The sequence below is a fragment of the Mandrillus leucophaeus genome, unplaced genomic scaffold (genome assembly GCF_000951045.1).
Source record: "Mandrillus leucophaeus isolate KB7577 unplaced genomic scaffold, Mleu.le_1.0 Scaffold1690, whole genome shotgun sequence".
NCBI lineage: Eukaryota > Metazoa > Chordata > Mammalia > Primates > Cercopithecidae > Mandrillus > Mandrillus leucophaeus.
Genome location: NW_012101688.1, coordinates 221,824 through 236,059, shown reverse-complemented (window position 1 = coordinate 236,059; position 14,236 = coordinate 221,824). Strand labels below are relative to the sequence as shown.

The following is a 14,236-nucleotide window of genomic DNA, read 5'->3' as shown; positions in this document are numbered from 1 at the left end:
TCTTTGTTTAAATTTAGAAAATGTTTTCTGTTAAATAATTACAGGCATGTCTTAAGTTACTGTCTGTTGTGATCTTAGATAAACTTTTCTAGGGAAATCATTGAATACTGTCAACTAAACCACTCCTTTTTACATGACTTTTTGTAATCAAGGAATTATATTGTGTAAAATAAAGGGGAAATAAATGAAAGAGGGGAAAGGAAATATGTGATACTAATTAGAAAGTCAGTGCTAAATCTGAAAGAAGTATGCAAAAAATAGACTGATGCATAATTCAGAACTCATTTGTTGTCATGGATTTTATGTTAATGCTTAACATTTAGTATGCATAGCTTATGGGACTAGCTGTTTATAACAGCATCACCTTGGATATTCGTTTCCCTCCCTGCTGTTACAAGAAATTATTGAGCCCTCCCATCATTCCTAGTGATCAAAATATACCAGTAGGCATCTGCAGTGTTACCGTTGACGACTTATGTCAAATTATGCCTGTAAGTATAAAGTTATTAATATCTCGTCCTTTAATGCTAAATCATCTTTTTTCCACCTGCACAGTCTCTCTCCTCCTAATGCTATTCTTACTTTTAAATATGGTTTCCTTCAACCTTTATAACTCATGTCCTTTTTTCAACTAGCTTTTTCTTTCCTTAGAGAGACATGTCACCCACTTTGCAGTGCTCCTAAGCTTTTACAACAGTAATTCAAATCCAGGCTCTGCCACTTACTAGCAGTTATTTAACCGTTAAATAACCTGCAGTTATTTAACCTTTCAGTTTAGTTTCTTTATGTGAACAATGGGATCGTTTTTATTAATAATTTTTAAATGATGACAATTATATCAAATCTATGCCAGCCTAGATTTATATGAAAATTTGTGGTTTTAAAGGAGTAGAAAATGTATTATGTAAAATATAGAAAATCATTCTAATCATGCTGTTATTTACCTTTTTCTAATAATTTAAAATAAAACTTTAATTTTTTCATAAAAATTAAATTGAAAATTTTGAAATATTGGGTCAGTTTTTCTATTTTTAAATATTTATGGATAACTTCAGTTACAATATAATGTAAGAAAATCTTTCTTTTTTTTTTGAGACAGAGTGTCACTCTGTCACCCAGGCTGGAGTGCAGTGGAATGATCTCAGCTCACTGCAACCTCCGCCTCCCAGGTCCAAGCAATTCTCCTGCCTCAGTCTCCCAAGTAGCTGGGATTACAGGTGCGAGCCACCACACATGACTTTTTTTTTTTTTTTTTTTTTTTTTTTTTTTTAGCAGAGACGGGGTTTTGCCATGTTGGCCAGACTGGTCTTGAACTCATGGCCTCCAGTGATCCGCCTACCTCAGCCTCCCAAAGTGCTGGGATTACAGTCTTGAGCCACTGCACCCAGCCAGAAAATGTTTCTTTTTTTTTGCCCCCCCAAGACAGAGTCTTGCTCTGTTGTCCAGGCTGGAGTGCAGTGGAATGATCTCAGCTCACTGCAACCTCCGCCTCCCAGGTCCAAGCAATTCTCCTGCCTCAGTCTCCCAAGTAGCTGGGATTACAGGTGCGAGCCACCACACATGACTTTTTTTTTTTTTTTTTTTTTTTTGTCTTTTTAGTAGAGACAGGGTTTCACCATGTTGGCCAGGCTGGTCTTGAACTTCTGATCTTGTCATCTGCCCACATCGGCATCCCAAAGTGCCAGGATTACAGGCATGAGCCACTGTGCCCGGCCAACCAGAAAATGTTTCGTTCAGTGTACTTAACTTTTTCTTGGGAGGGGAGGGCACTGTACATGCATGAACTGTATATTCATGCATGCACATGAATGAATTGTATATTCATGCATGCACATGAATGAATTGTATATTCATGCATGCACATGAATGAATTGTATGTTTTATGTTTAAAATATGAATCCTAAAACAGCAGATTTTCATAGGAATATAAATTGAAAGTGAGAAATACTACAAATTCATAAACAGTAATGTAGCAGATAGCAGTGAATTATGACGGACACTACATTAGAGGTATGCTTAGCTTGCTGCTTAAGAATAGACCCCAGAGTTATGCCCCTGTAGTTTGAACTGGATATTTTCCCCATCTGTGACCCATAATGATAAGCTTCTGGATGGTAGAAATCATTAAGCATTTTGTGCCCTGGAAAATACATGTCAAATATGATCTTTATATACATATGCATGAGCTATAGGAAAGCCACTTAATTATCCTAGCTAATGGTATTTGATTGAAAAAGTCATTAACAGATTTCTTTTTATAGGAGTTGGCCCATGGATTAAGTGAACTCTTATCACACGAAGGCAATGTTGAAGAAGATTTCTATTCAACATTTCAGGTACTATTAAGGGCAAATAGTTATCTGTTAATCATATATTTCATATATGAACAGCACAATTTGTTATTAAATACCCACTGTTAGAAAAGATGAACAAGGATTAACCAATACATACAATCCTCTATCTTAAAGGACCTTAACCTGATAAAGTAGACATGTGTAGATGAGCAGTCAATGAAAATGCTTAATTCACTAAGGGTTCAGGATACTCTCTAGGCAATTACATATCCCCTTGAGTTGGTTACTTTCTCAGAGCTTTTTAATTTCTAAAAATAAGCCTATCCTGTAACTTCAACATAGAAGTTAGGAGTAGAAACTAATGAGTCAGACCAAAACTCTCTCATTTCCACTCCTTTTACAATATTTGGGAAATGGAAATTACAGTGATCTGCAGAGCTCCAGGGACCCGCATATTATCTAGATGGCCACACAGTTTTGTGGACTTCATTAAAGTATTTAACTGTATTAGGCAGGGTTAAGTTAAGGCACTATTTTTTTAACCCCATAATTATTTTATGATCCCTCGTTCTTAATACAAATATTACAAGAGCTTAGCCTTTTATAGTTTATGTGTTTAGAAGGAAGGGGGAAAAACTGTTCTTTTTAAATTTTACAAACCTGTTCACCAAAGTATGTTATTATATCATCCATATTAATATGTGTGATGGCATCTCCCATCAGGTTTTTCAAGAAGAATTTGGAATAATCAAGTCCTATAATTTAAAGCCCGGTGGTGATAAAATTTCAGTTACCAATCAAAATAGGAAAGGTAAGTTAATACCATTTTTAATTAAAATGAATTAGTATTTGCCATTTACTTTTACGATTTAAGAGATGTAAAATTGCTTTTCAGAATATGTACAGCTTTATACTGACTTCCTTCTGAACAAATCCATCTATAAGCAGTTTGCTGCATTTTATTATGGATTTCATAGTGTGTGTGCTTCAAATGCCCTAATGGTGAGTTTACAACTTTAAATCAAGCTTTCAGTTAGGTTTGGTAATACTATCATGTTAACAAATAATAAATACTTTAGTAGATAAGCTTTTACAGTAGAAAACATTTTCTACTTTTTAAAAGTAGAACTAAAAACAAAAATAATTCTCTCATTTCAGCCTTCATTCTTTAGAGGGGAAAAACACCCCAGTCAGTTCATTTTCTTTCCCCTTCTACTAAGTCTTTTAGAACTTTACAAACTTTCTCCAAGTAGAGTGGATGAAGGGATCCATGGACTCAGGATCTTAATACTGAAGGACAAAGTACACAATGCAGTTAACGTGTAGCTCCAGGGCAAAAGCTACAACTTCTTAATGATTAAGGAACATATGTATAGCTGCTTCCTGCTACCTCAGGGCTCCCTGAGCAACTCTGGTTGCCTTTTACCCTTAGCAAGTAGTTTACCTCCAGAGTTATGTTGGACTCAGTTTGGTCTGACTTGTCTTAGCCATGTGAATATGGGTCAGCTACTATTTAGAATACCATGTCAGAAGTATCATAGGATACCTTTCAGTCACCCCAGCTACCCAGCACACACTTCAACATGCCATTTGTATCTCCCTTAGTTTTCTTATGAGGGATTGGAGTAAGGTCTTTCATTTGAATTATTTTTCATGGGGGAGAGAAACAGACTATAGAAGTTGTTTTGGGGCAAAAGCAAGTGGCTTACATTATTGCCAGCTTGTTTTAGAGAAACCTTTGTAATATGTTTCTTGTCAAAAATACCTTTGAAAGAGAAACACTTTATTGAGCTCTAGTTAAGTTTTGTTTATGACACTCTGGTAATTGTGGGAGTGGACAGGGGGAAAATAAGAATTAATTAGCATAGCATGGTCTCTATTTTTAGAGCTTTAATCTCTATAGGTGGTAGACTAACCCACCTGAAAGTTGAAAAAAACAAGAGACACAAGACAGACTATAACCAAGTACGCAAACTCTACAGTGCACACAGGAGGTGTTATGGGATATTGGAAGGAGATATTAGGATATGGAATATTAGGCGGATCAGTAGATGTTGGAGCTTCATGCTGGGTTTTGGAGAAGAGTAATAGATATGGGATATTAGGCGGATCAGTAGATGTTGAAGCTTCATGCTGGGTTGGAGAAGAGTAATTTGGATTTGTGCAAAGTCATTTGCTTGTTTTTCTGGCAAACTGCTAATTACTATTTTACAATATCTATAAACTTCAGAAGCAAAAAATATCTTGCCTTGGTAGGAAAAATATACCCAGAGAAGATTTTTCTTCAACAAAAATGGTTTGATTTACTATGAGAAATCATGACTTTTGTGATTTGACCCAGTGAAAATAGTTCCAATTTCATTTAAAACCATCACTCTTTAATTATTGTTTTTGATAAATAATTATTGGCAGCTGCTTCGTCCAGAAGAGGTTGAAATTTTGGTCTGTGGAAGTCCTGACCTGGATATGCATGCTCTGCAGAGAAGTACTCAGTATGATGGCTATGCAAAAACGGACTTAACTATAAAGTGAGCTCTTTATACTTCTGATAGTGGGGATGTGGAGAGGGAACAGCAGACAGTGTGATTCATTTATTTGCATAACTTAAAATCTGTGAATCAATTAAGTTAGTCCAAATATTAGAGAGCCCACAGTCTTATTTTACCTCTGGAAAGTCTATGAGAATTTTAATATAAAATCACTCCCTTTGGTAGAAAATTCTATAAACAAGTTTCTACAAAAGTGTAGAGATTTTACTTTTAAAAAAATGACTTTGCGCCTAGAATTTCATGGATGCTGTCCTTATAAATAACAGTTTAATAGCACTATGTTGAAAAATAAAATTTGAAAGTTATACAGGAGAAAAATGATTCCTGTACTATCCACTGCTGAACTTACATACTTTTATAAAAATATTATTTTATAATGTTAGTCAAAAGTCTAATACATATATAGAAGCTCACCATTCCTTAATTTTACAGAAATTCAGGATATTATATATTCTTAAGGAAAGCCCTTTCCTCAAAGCTTCCTTTATATTACTTTATTGTAGGATTTTTGTCAAGACATTTGATGTTAATTTCCTTTGGTATTCTCTAGATACTTTTGGGATGTCGTGCTTGGATTTCCTCTTGATCTTCAAAAGAAGTTGCTACATTTTACTACAGGGAGTGACAGAGTACCTGTAGGAGGAATGGCTGATTTGAACTTTAAAATCTCAAAGAATGAAACTTCTACTAATTGGTAAATTTCTGGATCTAATTTTATTTTAAATCTAAAGGTTGCTGCTAATACTGCTAATAATAATACATTTGGAATCAGGAGATTTACTCCGTTTGAAGTTATTTTCATAGAAAAATCTTCATGGCCTTGAACTGTAAGAGATTTTGATTAAAAGTTCTGTTACTAGTTTTTGAGACATACTAACTAATAATTCATTTCTAACAACTTTTTACTTTTCTAGGTGATATAAGTGCTTTGTAGTCTCTTTTAGAACCTAGTTACTTTGTAGTAGTATATTGTCTAATGTTCATTTTTATTTAAATGTGAAATGTGTTTTTTATTTTTAGGAAAATCACTAAGTTGGGATATCTAGTTTGCATAGTTTTCTTTCTTTTCTAGGGGGTTGGAGGATACTATAAGTAGTACCAGAAGTACCTCTAATACTAATCTTCTTCTTTTTTTTAATCTCATGCTTTTTGTATATGAAGTGATGGTGATGATGGATTTAAATTATTTTTTAGCAGTGTTAATGCATTAATGCTTATCAACTTACTCCTGTTTCCAAATAACTTATAATTTGTAAAGCTAACTTGAATAGACATACTTTGGTTATAATCATTTTTTTCTCTTGTCCCATACATTGAACATTCCCTGAGTGCTCTTAGTTCTTCCTTTCATTTTAAAGCTGGAATCTGTTCTTTGCGTTTCCACTGCCCCCACCCTGGTAAAGTTACTTTTTATCTCATTACTAGCTTATTTTATCCTATTAAACTCGTGTGCTTTAACACTATTTAGATCATGATATTTCCCTGGGAAATAACTTTGTTGCCCATTTAAGTTCTAGAATCTAGAGACTGTAAAATAAAGCTCTAGTCTTCTACCCAGGCTACCTACCAGTTTTCATTTCTTCCCATGCTTTAGTCAACAGCCTGTTCTGCTGATTCGTTAGATACATTTTATGCCTTTCTCCATGCTTTCAAGTTGTTCCCTTTACATGTGACATGTGCCAGCTTCAACTATTAAAGACACAGTTTAATGTTGACTTCCTCTGTAAAGCCAAAAGTCATTATGATTCAGTGAGTTTTTCAAATATCTTGTAGAAGTTATGTGCTAGTTATCATATTGCACTTCATATCTGAGTCATTTCGTTCTTCAAGGCAGAGGTTATGCCTTATACATATTTGTTTTTTGTTTGTTTGTTTCTTTATTTATTATTATTATACTTTAAGTTCTAGGGTACATGTGCATAATGTGCAGGTTTGTTACATATGTATACTTGTGCCCTATTGGTGTGCTGCACCCATCAACTCGTCAGCACCCATCAACTCGTCATTTACATCAGGTATAACTCCCAATGCAATCCTTCCCCCCTCCTGCCTCCCCATGATAGGCCCCGGTGTGTGATGTTCCCCTTCCCGAGTCCAAGTGATCTCATTGTTCCCTTCCCACCTATGAGTGAGAACATGCGGTGTTTGGTTTCCTGTTCTTGCGATAGTTTGCTGAGAATGATGGTTTCCAGCTGCATCCATGTCCCTACAAAGGACACGAACTCATCCTTTTTTATGGCTACATAGTATTCCATCTGTCTCTTATACACATCTAGATGTGTATAAGAGACAGCCCTAGTGAGATGAACCCAGTACCTCAGTTGAAAATGCAGAAATCACCTGTCTTCTGTGTTGCTCGCGCTGGGAGCTGGAGACTGGAGCTGTTCCTATTCGGCCGTCTTGCTCTACCCCCCCGCCTTATACATATTTATATTCTCCACATAGTCACACATGGCAAGTGCCCAATGGCTATTTCTTGAATAGTATTTATGTCATCATCAATATCATATTTAAAATACAAAATAAACATTTACATATATAATTAAGAAATTTCTAAACAAAATTTACAATTAGAGTCCTAAAATGAAAAAATTCAAGAGAAATTTTTTAGATTATAGATTTATTTGCTTAACAGAAGTTAATTTTTCAGAATATTTTATATTAAAATCACTTCCAATTTTAAAAGAGTAATCTGAGCAATCTTTTTTAATACAAAGGTGACATTACTTGTAAACTTTCCCAATAATTATTATTATTTCAAGAATATGTGAGCTAACATGGCTTCAACATGAATCTAGAACAACTCTAGTTTCCCAGTGTAATCTCACATGTATTAAATAAAGCTGACCATCAAAGACATACAACATTTCAATTTGACACAATAATGGTATGCCTCAAAAGACAAGGACAACACTTCAGCCGAAAGAGGAGTTTTCATTGATCTTATAAGGTCCACCATTGAAGATTCACTAGATTTTTGTTAAATAAGAATGGTAATTCCATTAAAAAGTGGGCAAAGGACATGGACAGACACTTTTCAGAGGAAGACAACATGCAGCCAATAAGCATATGAAAACATGCTCAACATTACTAATCATAAGACAAATGCAAATCAAAACCACAATGAGATACCATCTCACAGCGGTCAGAATGGCTATTGTTACGTTAAAAAGTCAAAAAATAGTAGATGCTGACAAGGTTGCAGAGAAAAGGGAATGCTTATACACTGCTGGTGGGAATGTAAATTATTTTAGCCATTGTGGAAAGCAGTTTGGAGGTTTCTTAAATAACTTAAAACAGAACTATCATTCAACCCAGCAATGCCATTATTGGGTATGTGCCCAAAGGAATATCAATTATTCTGTCATAAAGACACATGCATGCATATGTTCATTGTTCATTGCAGCACTATTCACAATAGCAAAGACTGGATAAAGAAAATGTGGTGCATACGTACCATGGAATACTATGCAGCCATTAAAAAAAAAAAAAAAAACAAGATCATGTCCTTTGCAACAACATAGATGAAGCTAGAGGCTCCATCCTAGGCAAACTAACACAGGAACTGAAAACCAGTGCCTCTTAGAATGAAGTCCATGGAGTAAATAATCTTCAGTCATTAATTGTATTCTGAATGCTTTTTTCCTCTAAAAGGGCATGAACCCTTGGCAATATTTTGTGGTTATCCTGATTATTTAGTACAGAGTGTAATGTAGAATGGCCAAGATTGCAAAGCAAATTTCAAATTACATCCTTTCCCATCTCTGGTTGTCCTTAAGCAGCTTCCTTTGCAAATCATCCAAAGAGTCAGGCTTAAAAGATATACATAATTTGGTCCTGCACCTTATCAAATACATGTTATTGAAGCCCCTGATGGATTAAGAAAATCCTGGACACATTTTTTCTTCAATGAACATTTTCATAAGATATTCTTCCAGTAGAATCTTGACATTGTTTTCTTTCAGTTTTAAGAGACCTTGTATCTAGGTAGATGAGTATTAAATAAACTTGGAAAGCTCAGCCTTAACAGAATGAAGAGAAAACCAATGTTTTAAACAACTCGCGAAATGTTATTGAATGGATACATGAGACACTGGCATAAAAATAAGTTGTTGTGTAGCTTAGGACCTTGTAAACAGCAGAGCACTTTAGAAAAAATTATATTTAAAAACTGAGTTGGCATTTTCATTTTTTTCTTTGCTTTGTTATTTGGTGATATTTTTAATTCATACAAATGTATGTCTGATGCATAAAAAATTGAGAATGTTAAATCTTATATATTAACAACACTGGTGTTTTAAGTCAGACTGATCTGGGTTTGAATAGTGGGCCTACATCTTTACCAGCTCTGTATCCCTGAACAGCTTACTCATATATTTACATGTCTATTTTTCCTCACCAGTAAAATGAGAACCACTTTTAGGTTGCTTTAAGGCTGAAATTAAAGGAAACAGTGCATGTAAATGCACTCAGCACAGTGATTATCATAGACCAAACACTGAGTAAATGCTGATTCTAATAGTTTTAAGTCTTTTAATACAGGGGGCTCTCAAAATTTAGTTTTAAATCTTACAAACTTCTTTAAAAATGTTTTTCTTTTCTGTAGTGTATTCACATTTTTATTCACTGATTTCTCTGACAGCTGTTCTGATGTTGTGAAGTTCATAAGACTGAAGGAAAGAGTCTTAAGATAGCTATAAGAATCCTAAATGATGATAACAACATTATCAGATAGTGGGTTGGGGAGATGACCAAAAGGATTCAGAAGATAATTTTTACATGTGCATCAAGGGGCATCTAGCGTCCTCAAAATGCTATTTTTTAAATTACTTTTTAATACTAAAACCAGAATATATATCATTCATTATATTATCTACTCCTCAGCTGCCAGATATTTTGTGTATACCACTCTTTTAATCTTTTTAACCATCAGTCCTCAACCTTTTTGGCATCAGGGATTGGTTTTGTGGAAGACAGTTTTCCCACAGAACCAGGGGGGAGTGGGGAGAGTGGGAGGTGATGGTGGCTTTGGATGAAACTGTTCCACTTCGGGTCATCAGGCATTAGCTTCTCATAAGGAGCATGCAACCTAGATTCTTTGCATGTGCAGTTCACAATAGGGTTCTTGCTCCTATGATAATCTAATACTGCCACTGATCTGATAAGAGGCAGAGCTCAGGCAGTAAATGCTCGCCTGCCACTCACTTCCTGCTGTGCGGCCCAGTTCCTAACAGGCCACCGACAACCATACCCATCTCTTGCCCTGGGGTTGAGAACTCCTGGTTATTAAACAACCTGATTAGGTTATTAAATGGCCTAATTGGATGGTTTCCCCTGTCATGTTAATGAGGAAACTGTGATTTGGAGATATTATGCAACTCAAACAAGACCCTACAGCTAGTGAGTGGGGAAAGCAGAATTCAAATTCATATCTGTCTGACTCCAACAAAATGCTTCTTAAATGAGTTTCATGAAAGTGGTAACATTGGTTGTCTTGTCTGTAACCTAGCCTTAGTGTCTAGAGTGGTGTCTGACATATAATGAAGTACTCAGTAAATATCTGTTCAGTGAAGGAATGGATGAGTCATCTCTTAACAGAGTGAAATAGATTTGAATGTGTGTGTCCTGGTATTTTTAAAAGTTGCATAGCAGTCATTTTGTGTGTGTGTTAAGACTTAGTTTTTTTTTAAATTTTTTTCCCTAGGTTACCTGTGGCCCATACCTGCTTCAATCAACTTTGCCTTCCCCCCTACAAAAGCAAAAAAGACCTGAAACAGAAATTAATCATTGGAATTTCAAATTCAGAAGGTTTTGGACTTGAGTAACCTAGAAGACTTGAAATATAATCTTTTATATGTAGCATTCACTTCCCTCTTACTGTGCCTTTAGCCTTTTCATGTTTCTGTCTCAAAACACTCACAAAGCTTATCAACTTTAAAATATTAAGTTTTTAAAAAATCAAATATGAAGTATGTTCAGCAAAGGCATAATTTTCTAAAAACACAGAAATTGCTTGAGTGAGGAAAAATCCACATGGCAGAGAGAGGTATGGTCCAGTTCCTCTTTTTTATAGCACTTTATCATTCTCCACAAGTAGTTTGTCACAGGCATTCCACTGGGAAAGCAAAGTACAGTGAAGAATGAATTTATGGTATAATTGAACCCAGTGGCAGATTGTACACTGCTAGCCCTGCTAGCACACAGTAGCAAAGCAAACAGCTACATTATCTTTAACATAAGGCATGTAGCCATATTTTCATATAGCGGTATACAACACAGTATCATTGCAAATGCAGTTTACAGGGTTTTTTGATATACTGGCTTGGGACCTTTAAGATTCTTCTCAGCTGTTGCTGAAAAGCATGTAAATAACTACATAATAGCCTGAGAATAATGGGATTTTGATAGTGCCATTTATTGTTAAAGATTTATTTTTACAAAGTAAATTCAGGGTTTTAGATGTGTACACAGCTTTTACAAATCAAAGATGATTGTACAAGAGTATTTTCAGACTAATTGGATTCAAGGTTATATTCTTTTAAGTGTTGTTAGTCTGCATGCACATTGGCAGTAAACTAGTTACTTGTGTACTCTGTAATATTTGTATAATGATCATTTCTTCTTAAGGCTCAAGATATTAGAAAAGAAATCAGACCTAAATAATCATTGATGAAGTATGTCAGTTACAAGCACAAAAGAATATAACTGCTTTTATAAATTTTTTGAATGATGTACAAGACTTGTATCTACATTTTTTGATCACCAGTTGTACCAAAACACTAATTTTTGAAAAAGGTAGGTTAAAGTATTTGACAAAAGTGAATACAATAATAACATTTGTGTCAAAATGATATAGCTTGATATACAAATAAAATTCAACGTTTTGGCCAAAATGTTTGTTTTTCACTGGATTCTGAATATAGTAAATTCGAAGTACCCTTTTTTTTAAGAGTTTCTAATAAAGTAGTATGTAAAAAGAAACCGCATTTTAAGTCAGACGGTAAATGTTTTTTGTTTTTTATTTACAGCAAATGAAGCAGTTTTATTAGCATGTAACAAATATTGCCAAACCAAGACTTCTCTACCATACTTTGACAGCTTTCCTTCAGAAAACTCTGAAGTTATATTTGCAATAATAATGAAACCAGCAGTTAGTACCAGCATATGGTTCATGTGCAAATAATTCTTTCCCCAAAATCTTTCTGGGCGAGGCTATTTTCTTGCTATGCTTCCTGCACCCAACCAGCAGAATTCTTCCAGGGTGGAGGAACTAATCAGCTTATTCTCCAACAGTTCTGAATCCAACCCACAAATCTTTGAGAAAGAGGGGTTACTTTGTTTACTGTTCTCTTTGAGATGGAAGTGATTCTGCTTTTCCATTTGGGTATATTATTTCAAGGGTATTTCTTCTTAAAAATCTTGGAAAGCCTAAGTAAGAGAGTTAAAGGCATCCTGGTTTTGTTTCATTTTGCTCTGTTTTAAATCCATATGCAAATAAAACTGCTTCTCTCTTACACTGCTTGAACTAGAAAATCAGCTTTTTAATGTAGGTTACCACTTATAAGCACAAAAGAAACATGTATAAGAAACCAGATTTAAGTGTTTTAAATAAAATATAAACAGTTTTTATTTGGTAGAGATGACTCATGGAAAAATTGTGTTGGCTTGGTCTGCATGTTTAATGATGTGCTTGTATATCGATTGCTGTGTCACTTTTAAATAAGAAGTCCACACAAGCAAGCCAAATTTTTAAATGACGAAGTCCATAAATAACTAGAGAATTTTTGTTATCTGTTGTTAAGTTGAAATTTATAATGATGTATCACTAAATTGCACATTGCCTTTATTTATTTATGCTCTGTTTTTGGTTTACAGTGTAATAATACCTCATTTAAAAAATAAAAACCACTACTGTTACCTTTTGTTAATTTAAAAAGCTAGAAAACTCACGTAGTTACTTTTTTACATATATAATCTGTTGATGAATTCTTGATTTTTGTATCTGCCACAGTAAATTAAAGCATTACATAGTATTTATCAGTATTTTTTAAATGTCCTGTCCTTTTTTAAAATCTTTGCCTAGTCATATTATTGTCTGTATGATTAGAAGATTTTACGTCCTTCCTTTTTTGTACAAATCTGTATTGTGTTAAATTAATTTCTGGATGCAATTTTTCAAATATTAAAATTATACACTCAGTCAGGCTTCAGTTTATTTTTTGAACACTGGGCAATTAATTAAAGCCATATGTTTAAAATATTTTATAAATGCAAGCTATTCTTTGCATTATACTGTCTCTTAATCTAGTGCTTAGGAAAATTGCTAACACATAACTTCAAAAAATGTATGTTGTTGACACTAAGTATTACCAACCTCTTTAGCATATTTTCAACGTGAAATGTATATCCAATATTTGAAAGATCACACAGCTATTCCACCAAATGAATGTATAATACCATTGGAATACACCCAGAAGTGAACCAAGTGTAACATTTCATTGGCCGTAGATAGATAACTTCAGCTCTTAAGTATTCATCTCCAAAACCATTCATTTGGCCTTTTCCCCCTTGTTCACATATTTCATGCTTAAGGAAGGAAGAGTGGAGATTATAAGAATGTAAGAGAGAATGTTATGGGTGATTAATGAAATAAAATAGGTAACTGGATGGAAAAAAGACCGGGATGGATTTTCACAGGAGGGGACACAAGATCAATTCACCCAGCTGACCACAAATGCTTTAGTCTAGTGCCTAGGTTTTGGAGCCAGACTGCCTGGGTTCACCATTTACTAGCTGGGCGAGTTAACTTCCTCATTCCTCAAATGTACAATGGAAATAATTTGTAAAATGGAAATAACCTACCTACCTCGTAGAGTTGTAGGGAAGATTAATGTGTAAAGCACTTATGCAGTGCCTGGCACATGATAAGCAATAAAAAGTGATGCAAGACAAATTATGGTACTGATGTAGAAACATCTTACAACCACTGCTTCTGACGCCTTCTGGAGTCTTTTGACTCAAATGTTGGGTTCAACCACAGATTAAAGAACACAAAGTGCTTTTGAAGCCTTAAAATTGTGTTAGGAGAATCTTTCTTATTCTAGAAACAGTACTTTAGGATTTATCCTTATAGATGTCTCATGATGCAAGGGTTTTAAATACTATTTTATAGCTGTGTAACAAGATACAATTTTATGTTTAATGAAGTAGTTCAAATAAACAAAAATTTCAGAATTAACATAATGAAATACCGTGATCCCACACTCAGACCTAAAAAAAAAAAAAAGATAATGTGTTCATATTACCAGTTTTTTTTAAAGAAGTTTGCAGGTGGGATTGAAGCCCCTTTCGTGCCCATCTCTAATCCCACTCTACTCCCTCTCTGTTCTCTAT

At 34.5% G+C, this 14,236-nt stretch overlaps 1 protein-coding gene across 3 annotated transcripts in view; it reads left to right on the top strand.

The window, feature by feature from the left end:
* The window catches only part of LOC105537146 (probable E3 ubiquitin-protein ligase HECTD2), a 31,394-nt gene extending 18,282 nt beyond the window's left edge, over window positions 1-13,112 (top strand). Inside the window, exons 11-17 of one of the 3 annotated variants that reach the window (XM_011976651.1) lie at window positions 333-491; window positions 2,262-2,336; window positions 3,018-3,105; window positions 3,190-3,296; window positions 4,707-4,822; window positions 5,394-5,537; window positions 10,548-13,112. In XM_011976651.1, coding sequence (XP_011832041.1) covers window positions 333-491; window positions 2,262-2,336; window positions 3,018-3,105; window positions 3,190-3,296; window positions 4,707-4,822; window positions 5,394-5,537; window positions 10,548-10,668 — 810 coding nt within the window. In that variant the 3' untranslated portion in view covers window positions 10,669-13,112. The remainder of the gene's footprint in view (window positions 1-332; window positions 492-2,261; window positions 2,337-3,017; window positions 3,106-3,189; window positions 3,297-4,706; window positions 4,823-5,393; window positions 5,538-10,547) is intronic. The other 2 variants (XM_011976652.1, XM_011976653.1) reach the window with 2 other exon arrangements.
* Window positions 13,113-14,236: the final 1,124 nt, after the last annotated feature.